Source organism: Charadrius vociferus, unplaced genomic scaffold (genome assembly GCF_000708025.1).
Source record: "Charadrius vociferus isolate BGI_N301 unplaced genomic scaffold, ASM70802v2 scaffold188, whole genome shotgun sequence".
In the NCBI taxonomy this organism is placed as follows: Eukaryota; Metazoa; Chordata; class Aves; order Charadriiformes; family Charadriidae; genus Charadrius; species Charadrius vociferus.
The window spans coordinates 730,080-742,256 of NW_009649706.1; the positions used below are offsets into that span (position 1 = coordinate 730,080).

Genomic DNA, 12,177 nt, shown 5'->3' on the forward strand with positions numbered 1-12,177 from the left:
AATGGCATTGGGTGGTGAAGTATCTGTGGAGGCTTTCCTTTGAAGAAGCTTTGCGCTTACTTAAATCTTTCTTTCCTTCAAAGCTCAAATATCTAGGATCTCTGAAAATGTTATCTGTGGCATTTTTTCAACCATATGAGATACTTTTCTGGGTTGTCAGGACTCTTTATTTTTAATGTGGAACTTCACTTTTCTATTCTTATGAGAATTAACAGTATGGATTAGTATAAGTGGATTCTTATGTGGAATATGGACAATAAGGGGACAGGTTTTTTTGCAGGGCAAATCATTAATTAATTGGGCAAACAAATATTTTATGAGCTGATTGTTACTTGTATACACTTCTTGAGTTATGAATTTTTCTCTAAAAGTGGTACGTTCTGATACATGGTCTGGGGTTGTAATCTGTTATATAGGACTATTACAGAGAAGACAGAGCCAAACTCTTCTCAGTGATGCACTGACTTAACAAAGGAAGGGTAGCAATAATCACAGCTTGCAACAAGGGGCATTTCAGTTTGATAGAAGGAAAAAAACATTCACAATGACATTTTAACAGGTTGCTTAGGGAGGCTGCTGAGTCTTCATCTTTGGAATTTTTCAAAGCTTGACTATATGTTACCCTGTGCAAACTGATCTAACCTTGAAGTTAGCTTTATGTTTATCAGGAGATTAGACTAGATGACATTCAGGTCCCTTCCAGGCTAAACTTCTATATCATTATGTGATACTGAATTTTAAAGAAGATGGTGCTCAGAGTTACTTTGCTAATGTATGGGATGACTTGAAAACTTTTCTGCAGCATTCTAAACCTGTGGGTAAAGTTGCTTGCAATTCATTTGCAACCATTTGTGGTGCTCATTCTTTCTGGTTTCTATCTACTTACATGTTTTTAGCCAATGTTTTTCTTAATCTGTATTCTGAAAAGTATAAAGCCCTTGGAAATACAGGATGAGAGAAAAAGAGGCCTTCCCTCCCCCCATTCACAAAATAAGTGCAGCAACAAAGAAAGCAACAGTAGAATTGCTTCAAAATATTTGTTGTCAGTTCATGTCAGTGTTTTTAGTCCAGTTTTCCATAAGCCCTTTTTTATGTAGTAGAATTATTTTATGTTGTCTACTGTTTCTGCAACAGTCTCAAATAGAAATTTTAAAAAGGAGGTATTGCTGTGAAGATACACTATTAGTTTACTTTGTGTCTTCTGAAACGTCTGTTAGTTATTTGTCCTTCTGAAGCCTGTATTTTATTCTGTTTTCTTTTGAATGAAGCAGTTTCATCTGTGGTCCACATGCTTTTTGCTAATGTCTTCAAATGAGTTTTACTAAAGATTCCATTTTCGGCTTAAAGGAAAATTAAAGGAGAATAAGTATTTATTTTTTTTTTTTTAGGCATGTTGGTTTATATGGGTGCATGTCTGTGCAACATCCGAACATTCCTAATAAAATTGAACTGGAGTAAACTTCATACTTTTTATTTTCCTGTACTAAATTCTCTTTGTTTGCCATGCAAAGTAAAGCTTGTATTTTACTGTAGTGGGCTAGCGGTTGTTGTACAAAGAATTAAAAAGTAAATTCATTCTCATAGAACAGAAACTATGAAGGTGGCAGTAACTCAAAGGTTATTTAGGTTTTGCATCTGAGAATAAAATCAAATCGAATACTAACCAAAGTAGTTATTAAAATTAAGCAGTTTTTGAATTGCTAGCTTTTCAGCCAAGTTCCCAGAACATTGTTTTTTCATTTGATAAAAGAGCTATCGTAATTGTCACCAATCATGTTTTCTGAGCTAGACAGGACTGAGTGATCACAGCTCTGTCTGTTATTGCCTTTCCTGTGGATTGGAAGAATATAGGTAGAACAGGGAGTGTACGTTGCCACCAGTTCATGAATAAACAGGGGATGTTGTTGCTTAAGACTGAGATTTTTGTGGGGAAAAAAAAAGAGATGCAGTTGTTAGCTTATTTAAAGTACACTGACAAATCATGTAGAAGAATTAATCTTGAAAGCATATATCTAAATGTTTCAGAAACACAAATTAATGGCTTAGATTTAATATTTATTACTTATCTGTAGTTATCTTGTTGCCAGTACCCTTGATTTCCTGAATTAATAAGTATTTCAGAAGATCTTTTTTAACAATAGTCAACAAATGTATGTACCATAATTTTTTCTGTCTTCATAGCATGACTCTAGCAACGAACAGTGGTTTTTCAGCTTTCATCTGTCTTTTCAAAATTTTTAACAAGTATGTGTTCCTGAACTAATTAAATTAAAATGTAGTTGGCATCAACATTTCCCTTGTTATCTTTTCTTTCCTTTTTATCTATTTCTTTGCTTGTTATCCAAGAAACATTCTCTTTGCCTTTGAGTGATTTAGTATTTAATATCCATTACATTTACTTTCAAAGCAGGCTGGACTTGGCCTTAAGATATGAGATGTCAAACAAACGTTAGTGGCTGTTTGGTAATGTACCTAAAAGGAGGCTGGACACAAGATGATGAAAAATATTTTTCTAAAAGCTTTTAACGCTGGTGAAGTTCTCATATTCACTAAGTATTCACTAAGAGTGAATACTTTTTTCTCTGACTTAGTGATCTGAGTTTGGGAGCTTTTTTGTTTAATGTTCTGTACAGTAGACCAAGGATTCAGTAAGATTCATGTCACTGTAATTTGACTGGTGTCCAAAGCAGGTGCCTATATGTTTAAAAAGCTCAGTTTTCTAATACATTATGCCAGGAACCAACCATAAAGGAGAGTGACTTTGGGGGTCCTAATGTCTGATACTACAAAGGTGGCCTCCTTTCCTTGGTACTTTTCTTAGCTTTGAGAAGAGTAATGACAACAGTGGGAATAAGTAAAGGTTTGAAGAGTAGATGTTATCGCAGGCCCAAAATGAAGACAATGATGAAAAGCACCAACTTGCATTGAATGAATTATTGCTTGGTAATTTTAGATTAGCTGAATAAATAGCTGTAACTCAGGTAAACCGTGTCCCGTTTTGTCTTTCTGAGAGACTCCTTGAGAGCTCAGTTGGCCAGTTTTGCATTTTTGTAATATTGATATGTACTTACATATTTATGTGTACAAATTGAAGCATGTGGCTACATATTATCACAAAAACATGTACTTTTGGAAGAGTAATTTTTAAGGAAGACTACCAGCCCAATTAGAGGCAGGTAAAGCAAAGAAGAGTCTGAAGTTTGACTTTTTTGTTCGACATAAGCACTGGCTGTTCATGTTTTACTTTATGGAGTTGTGTATTTAATGACACACAGTACAGTATGTAATGCTATACGTAGCGTTTGTCTCTGCTGAGGTGTGAAAGATGCAAACATACAGTTTAGATTTCTGTGTATATGCTGATGTGTGGGTAGAGCAGAGTGGAGAACAGGTATGAACACTTAGGAAGTACAAATGGAGAGGAACAAAATCCATTTCTCTAAGACTGAAATTCTTATTAAAACTGGAAACACTGAGCAGACTCAAGCTGAAGGTCTCTTTTCGTTTAATACCATTTGGAGTGGGTTGTCAGTAGGAATTGGTTTTGCTACAGTTCAACTTAGAGCACTGACTTCGGTGGTGGAAGGGTCTTCTTTCTTCTATGCAGCAGTTTCAGTTGTAATAGAGTAAAATTGTCTGTGCAAATGAGAGGTTGAGGTAGGGCGATGTTTATTTTTTGTGCAAAATGAGGGGCCTATGGTTCTTCACTTGTTTTTTCTAAGTGAGTTGTCAGGGGAGGTAAATGAAATCTGTGTTCACAGTATAGCAAAAAAAAAGTTGTATCTTGACTTAGTTTGAAAATGTGGATTTGGACTATATTGTGCAGCTGAGTATGCATTTTGTCCTTTTCTGAACCATGTTTTTTTATAGAGGAGAATCAATCCAATGCTGTTGTAACATTAAACTGAAACGAAAGCCTATTATATCATGTATTGAAGGAGTTACTGACTTGTTGCGGATAGCATATGGAATCTTTAAAAAATAATTTATTGTAGAAGCAGAGTGATTCCAAGTTATATAGAATTCTTTAAATTAAAGAAAGTCTGTTTCTTAAATCATTTTTTAAACTCTAATTTTAATGATTTTACAGTGACAAGTAACCATCTTATTCTACAGCATTAGCTATAGGAAAAAATAGAGAAGTTTAATGCTCCTATTTTTCTGTTGAACTCTTGTGTCTTGTGAAGTACAGTAAAATTCAAAGAAATAAACCCTGTATAAATTAAACTTATTTTATGTGGCTTTACTTCATTTGGAAAATGAAAGTATATGTGTCTTTTTTTAATGGGAACGGTGTGATCATAATCAGGTATTGTCAATATGCATTATTTTTAAATAGTGAATATAGCATTCTTGAATGAATGTTGTAACGTTTAAACTAGAAATAAGCTAAAATGTTTTCTCAAAAAAACCTTTCTGTATTCTTTCCTCAGCAATTGGTATATTTTTCCTGTATAATTTTTCATTCTTTAATCTTTTTGGCTTCTTTATTTTTAGATATTTATCATATATGAATCATGGCTTGTGTAGTAATTATCTCTTTAAGCATTTCATCCTTTTCTTTATGTGAATTTTAGGTATGCTATTCCTCCAGAGCATGGGAAACGACTTGAAAGACTAGCTCAAGGTAATATTTTCAATATTTCCGTATGTAAGATGTTTGAAGGACAAACCTCCAGCAAAGTGAAAAACATTGTCCTTGACTTACCTACTGTATTTTATTACTTAATGTTGTGTGACTTTTATCTGCCTATGGTGTGATTGCAAACAAGGAACACTTCCTAGTACTCTGAGGAATTCTTAAGAAACAAAATGATCTTTTTTTTTTTTCCTCAGAACTTTATTTGGTACCAGCATTTTTAGGTTGGTGAAGCTCATGAAAGTGAAGCTTAGTAATTATTGGTTTTGTTTATTAGATTTTCATTGTTAGTATCTTTGTCTCCTCTGTGCTGTTGATTTTTCTTGTCATAGCTTCTTCTCATCAGTAACTTTTGAATCTTAACTTCTTAGCCAAATTTGATACAAACATATAAATATTGAAGACAGCCGGGTCTCCAGAAGTTTCATGAAAGTTGGTGGATAGAGAATGCAAACCTGGTTAGTACCTCTGGGAAGGGCGAAGCAGACAAAAGGTACCAATGCTAGATCTTACTTGGCAGCAGCCTGTTGGCCAGTGAGCAGGCATATAAATTGACTTTAGCCAAAGCACGTAATGGCTTTTGCACCCCAGATGTGTGAAGAACATGTGTTGAGAAGGAGCAGAGATTATTGTTGTAAGGTTGAGATCTAAGGGATAAAAATCAATAGTCTGTAGGAAAATTCTTCTCACACAGTAATTTGTTTTATTTTCAATAACACTACACCTCTCATTTTGTTTCTAGATTACGAGTGAACATGAGGCATGTTTCTTGGCCTGGTAGCCCATGTTTTATAGCATGCTATTAACCGTATAATATAAGGAATGCAATTGAAAGTTGATAATTAGATATTGTGTGTCAGGACCAAATTCTGAAAATTTTTATACGTTTTCTTTTCAAATCCATTTTATGTGCATGTAGGTGCATAACTATTTTTCTGAGCTATTTTTAAGCTATGGCTGAGAACAGTAAGATGGTGTGTATCGCTGTGGTGTGAAAGTAAAGACCTGTGAACTTGCAGTGTTAAAAACTCGTCTCAGACAGGTTTTAACCTGGACAATTACATTTATAGTTTCATTTGAGAAAGTTGTTACTCTTTTTTTTTTTTTTTTTCTATTTCAGATTCTTTTTCCAACTTGCAAAGTGCAGAACTCTCTATTTGCATACCTTGATGCTTTTGGTTTTCACTGGTAAACAAGTTGATACATGTTGTAGACTGGGCAAGTGACATTGACTTATGATAGGATCATTCAAAAATTGCTTTTAAGGTTTACAAGAAATGAGCAAGGAGTAAAGGGAATAGAGATTTGGAAAAAGTTGAGAGAGACAGTAGGACTGGTGAAAAATTTGCCTTCTGTTTTAAAAATAGTTAGTAAGCTCTAACTTTTCAATCTGTGTGTCAAACAAAGGGAAGGGGGAACGATAAAGACCTGTGAGGTCTAGCATGGAAAAGGTGACTAAAGGGTGATTGGTCGCTAGGTCTTCCAGTACAGCTAGAGACTCTAAATGAAGAGCCTTAGCAGGTTCAAAACAAACAGAAGCAGGTGATTCCTTTCACAGTATCAACACCTCACCATCCATTGTGGATTCTGACAGCATCCTGGCCTGTATCAGGAATAGTGTGGTAAGCAGGACTAGGGTAGTAAGCATCCCCTGTCCTCTGGACCAGTGAGCCCCATCTTGAATACTGTGTTCGGTTTTGGGCCCTTCACTGCAAGAAAGACATAGAGGTGCTTTAGTGTGTCCAGAGAAGGGTAACGAATCTGGTGAGGGGTCTGCTGAACAAGTTCTATGAACAGCAGCTGAGGGAACTGGGGTTGTTTAGCCTGGAGAAAAGGAGGCTGAGGGGAGACCTTATTGCTGTCTACAACTACCTGAAAGCAGGTTGTGGAGGGGTGGGGGTCAGTCTCTTCTCCCAAGTAACAAGTGATAAGACAGGAGGAAATGGCCCCAAGTTACACCAGAGGAGGTTTGGTGTAGTAAAAAATTCTTCACTGAAAGGGCTATCAAACATTGGAACAGGCTGCCCAGGGAAGTGGTGCAGTCACCATCTCTGGAGGTATTTAAAAGATGGGTAGACATGGTGCTTAGGGACATGGTTTAGTGGTGGTTTTGTCAGTGTTACATTGATGGTTGGACCTGATGATCTTGAAACATCCCTTCTAACCTAGATGATTCTATGATTCTAAAATTTTGCATGGATTCGGGGAGAGACTGAACATCATTGGCAAAGAAACCTGTTGGAGGAGCATAGGAGCTGCATCTGGCTTCGGAAGTCTTGGAGCAGCAACTCCTTCGTAATAGATTACTCAGAGGAAGCAAAGATTTCATGCTGTATTTAAATACTTCTCTGTGCATCCACTTTTGACATTTGCTGGGAACAAGATCTTTGGTTAGATAGACTTTTCATTTGATGTGGTATGGCTGCTCTGGCATTTATTGTAGTTTTCATGTTGTTTGATTATAGTTGTGCAGTGTTTTAAAACTATCCAGGTTTAAATGCTGTGTAATGAGTGTGTATCCAACCTTCTTTTTTTGTGAGGGAAGAGAATGGGCAGTTTTGGGGAGACTTGTCTGCTCATTTCTAAAAATTGAATAGCTTTGAGGCATGGCATTGTTTGCTGCAGGCTGAAAAAAAACCAACAACAACTTCAGACTTTTCTTTGACATACCCTGATTTTCCTGGATATTGCAGTAACCTATACGAGTTCAGGAAGTAGGTAACTTGGAGGTACATGCTTTGCTATGTGGGAGCTTTTGAAGTCACTTAATGTAAACTTACATAGTTTAAGAAAGTATTGTGTTTGAAAACTGTGGCATGAAGGTGCTCAGGCCTCTTATTGCTGACAATGGTTGCCTAATACGGTAAAAGGAATGGGACATAAAGCTTGTGGAGAAATGGGAATCTCCAAAACCACTGTTTGTCAGAAGCCAATGGGTTATGCCGGGGGAAGCATTGTTGTAGTGTCTGAATGCCAGGGTCAGAATTGTATGATAGGCTAAAAGGGACTTATGACTTCAGTCTCACCCAGTGTAACAGTTCTTAGGTCTAGAACTGCTGGAAGAAGGTAGGACAGAAAGGCATCTGGTTTGAGGTAACCTAACACCTGCGGACATGCTTTTCTACAGCTGTGGACCGGAACCCAGTTCCTTGATCTGTACTGATCACTATATTTAAAGAAGTTGCCCAGGCACGTCACTCAGCCTTGGTCTGTGTGCATCTGCATGGATGTAAGTTGTCTACTACTGCTATTAATTATATGTTAGTACAAGTTACAGAGATGTGTGTGGCAACTGGAAAACTACTTTCCATGATGAATCATGTGTAAGATCAAACTTAATTATTTTTATTTCAGAACCATGTTTTCAACAGTAAATAGCAAATAAATCATAGAATCAGATACTGAAAAACAAAGATAAAATTTCAAATAGTTGGTTATTCCATTATATTCATTGAACAAAACTAGGTTTCTGTGGCAAAACCGCATACTTGTACAGAAATTGTTACTGTAACGGGATTGTTAGGTAGGTGAGTTAGTTTCACAGACAACCATCTCCGGTATTTCCTAAGTTTTGTTAGTTGTTGACTTTAATGTCTTCTGCAGTGTTTACCTGAATAGGTCATTTTCAGGATATTTTTGGTCCAGCTAATAGATTAGAATGGAATGTAGAAGATGATGCTGTAGTTCCTAAGAATAATGATGATGGACTTTATGGTCACTTTGACTTACATGTTCACTTTTTTTTTCTTTTGGGGAAAGTACCATTTCTGATTATTTCTATGCTGTGGAGGTTAAGACCTCTGTGATATTTTACTTTGCAACTGCTGCCTGCTAAAAGAAATAAGTGTTACAGTAAGGTGTCTTAAAAAGATGAAAATGTAAAGTACGCTATTATTAACTTAATAGTAAACATTTTATTTTTATTATTTATTATTAACTTAATTGTAAACATTAATAAAATGTGGTGTAAATTAGACCTTCATACTTAACTAAATGTGTATTAAAATATTTTTAATCATATTTTTACATGAGTGCACAATCTAAAGAAAAAAAGTATTTTATTCAAGAAGGTTGGCTATTGAATTAATGGAGTGCTGCTAAATAATTAAAATAATAAAATAATGCATCGAATGTGACAGGTTGTCTAAGTCAAGGCAGCAGTTGATACATAAAACTAAAGGAAGGCTAGAATGTTTTCCACTTTGCTTCATTTTTGCTTTCCATTAAAATCTTGATTGACTGTTGCACCTACGAATATTTTATCTGAAAGACATCAAACTGGCATCTAATAAAGACAACAGTTTGATTTTGCCCTTCAGCTGCTTTCTCATCTATGTAGGTTTTTTTGAATTTTATGTAGACATAAATGTAATAAAAATCTCAAGTGAGCTGTTAGCTGCAATTTTTATACTTGTTGTGCTAATCTGTAATACCATGGTATTCTTAAGGATTTTTTATTTCACAAAATGGGTTAAAAAATAAAGAGACTAGAAACAGACTGGCAAATCAGAAATTACAGTTTGAAGGATTTTCAAGACTGTTTAATAGATCATTTAATTGCAGAAACTGTTTTAGAGAGGAAATGACATCTATCTGTGGTGTTCAGTTATGTTAAAGAAGAAACTGAAGTGAAGTTTAATATATTGTAAGTATGTCGGGGTGTTACAAAAAGCTTTGTATGGTGTATAGTATTAATTAATTCATTTTATGCAGAAGTCATTACCTGTTATGTATGAAAACAAGTATAAATAGTTGTTGAAATGAAACAATGTAGAATTTGCATAACTTCTAAGGGCCTTGAATCTGAAAACTTGAGCAGGTGAGAAATTGAACTTTGTCTCAATTGATGGTTATACAAGTCAAGTAAGGAAAGTTGCATCTAAAAGATAATAAACTTAAGGCTGTAACGTATTCATCTGGGCATAACAATACTCATATTTCACAGCACTTGCTTCTTTTGTGTCTTTTGTACTATGTGCTTTGTATAGCATACAAATTGCTACTGCTTCTTTGTGAGGACCGTCGGCATGCAAACTCATCCTAGTAATTTCTTTTACGTGCAATACAGAAAGTTAAATCAAATTAGTTGAAATCACTGCAAATTAATTTAAATAAATTATGTGAAATCTGTATTTATACCTACCACAGTAAAATGTAAAAATAAAATGACTAGAAAACTTAGGCCTTATTTAATCTCTGCCTGTGTTCCAAGAGTACTGATCAGTGAATTATGATTAATATTTTGTATGTTCTAAGTCCTTTAAATGAAGATCTACGTAAGTAACAAATTGCTATAACTCTGCACTTAGTTGCATTCATTGGGATTATTTTTAATTACATTAAAGATATTTGCATTTCAGGGTGTTCTCGTTCTTATATAAGTTTCATATATTTATATTTTCATATTTTGTATTTGTTTTTTCAGTTAATACTAATAAACTAGAAATATAGCACCTTTAATGTAAAATTTCAGGTGAAGGCTTGAATATGAGCTGGAGCACCTCTCCTGTGAAGACAGGCTGAGGGAGTTGGGGTTGTTCAGCTTGGAGAAGAGAAGGCTCTGGGGAGACCTTATAGCAGCCTTCCAGTGTCTGAAGGGGGCCTACAGGAAAGCTGGAGAGGGACTTTTTACAAGGGCATGTAGTGATAGGGCAAGGGCTAATGGCTTCAAACTGGAAGAGGGTAGATTTAGATAAGGTATGAGGAGGAAGACTCTTTACTGTGCTGGTGGTGAGACACTGGAACAGGTTGCCCAGGGAAGATGTAGAACAGTAGGTGCCCCATCTGTGGAAATATTCAAGACTGGGCTGGATGGAGCTTTGAACAACCTGGTCTAGTGGAAAGCATCTGTTCCCATGGCAGTGGGGTTGGAACTAGGTGATCTTTAAGGTCCCTTCCAACCTAAACCATTCTATGATAATATGGAAGTGTGAAAAAAGATAGGAAGTCTTGCCTCATTCATCGACTGGTCAGAATTTGATTTGAAAGTTCCCTAAGAATATGATTTTTATGTGTGTGTACTTAAATAATGACTTTATTGTTGGCCAGATTGTGATATCCTTGATCATACAAGGTAAATGTCTAGCCAGTCGCCTTGTTCAAGTAAATGGGGTACTTGCAGAGTTACTTTTTCAGGAATAGTATTGTAATTTGTTCGTGTATGGTTGTAGCTAGGCAGCAGCACAGACACATCGTACCATAGATAAGCATTCCAAATATCTTGAAAATGCTAATCAGCCAGGAAATGAAACCCGATCCACTTCAGTTTGTGTGAGTGATAGTTGTGATGTGATGTGATCATCTGACAATGAGCTGTGTGATACGTAGGAATGATACTCTCAGGATAGAAAAAAAAAAAACAAAACCAAACCTCCAGGTAGCAGTGCTCACTGTCCCTCAATTTATAGACTTAGAACTGATTTTAAAATTATCTTTGTCCCTGAACCATTCATGTACACTTTAAAGACTCTCAGTGCAGCAGTGTCCTGTGTGTAGAATCCTGTCTTCCTCAGACACAGCTAGGAATTTTCTTAGTGCCCAGTGCTCCCAGCTTTCCCCAAAGATGAGAGGGCTTTGGTTTGTGTCTAGTGTATGGATCATAAAACCAGAAATTGTATGGAGGTGTCATTGTCTACTAAGGTGGAATAGCATTGACAAAGGGTTTCTCTTCACCAGTCCGGTGATAAGACAGTAACACAGCAAGTAGTTTAGTTTTGTTAGTACAAATAGCATGGGTTACCCTCTGTAAGATTATCTTATTTTGGGTTGTGTTTTCTGTGAGAATATGTATGTAGAGTCTTTTGATAGCCTGTTTTTGATTGTTAACACAGTCTGAAGCCTGTGTTTTCACATATTCTTTGCTGTTGTTGCTTGTGTTAACTAGATAAGGTTTTTAAAAAGCCTGAGTAGGACTTTCAGTTTTGTGGATAAATGCACTGTACCTGTAGTTACATACTTATATGCAAACGTTTGGCCACCAACTGCTGAATCACATATTTACCTTATAGACTGTTCTAATTCTGCTCTACGTGTTGAGAATGTCAGTGTTTCTTTAAATTGTGGATTGGAGAATTTTCAACTGGGCGGTCTTTTACTCATGGATGTAAGTCAATGAGCAACCTGATTCTGTTTCACCCTGATCTCTGATTATTGCTTATTGGGTCCTATGAAGTAATTGTTTTGAATTGTCTTTTTGTGATCTGTGTAATCATTTCCAAGAAGATTAAGTAGGGTACCAATGGCTAAATAGGAGTATTGACAAGAGGTGTAAAGAGGTCTGCCACATCTCAAGAGACCATCTGAGAAACTGGAGTTGCATGCAAATTCCCACAAAATACCTGCTTTTGTAGAACTGATTTAGAGTTAATGGATTAGTGTTAATGGATTACATTAATATTTCAAGTGTCTCATAAAAGCAAGACTGTGCTACAGAACTTGAATGGTAGTTACATTTTAGATAGATTTCAGCATTTTTTTTTTTTTTTTGATCTGGGATTTCACTGAATATCCAGGATTAACTGATAATCTTGTAAATTGGT

At 35.8% G+C, this 12,177-nt stretch overlaps 1 protein-coding gene across 1 annotated transcript in view; it reads left to right on the forward strand.

Annotated features, from left to right (window-relative positions):
- Window positions 1-12,177, forward strand: part of KDM4C (lysine (K)-specific demethylase 4C) — a 273,932-nt gene that overhangs the window by 32,233 nt on the left and 229,522 nt on the right. Inside the window, exon 5 of the mRNA XM_009890665.1 lies at window positions 4,578-4,627. Coding sequence (XP_009888967.1) covers window positions 4,578-4,627 — 50 coding nt within the window. The remainder of the gene's footprint in view (window positions 1-4,577; window positions 4,628-12,177) is intronic.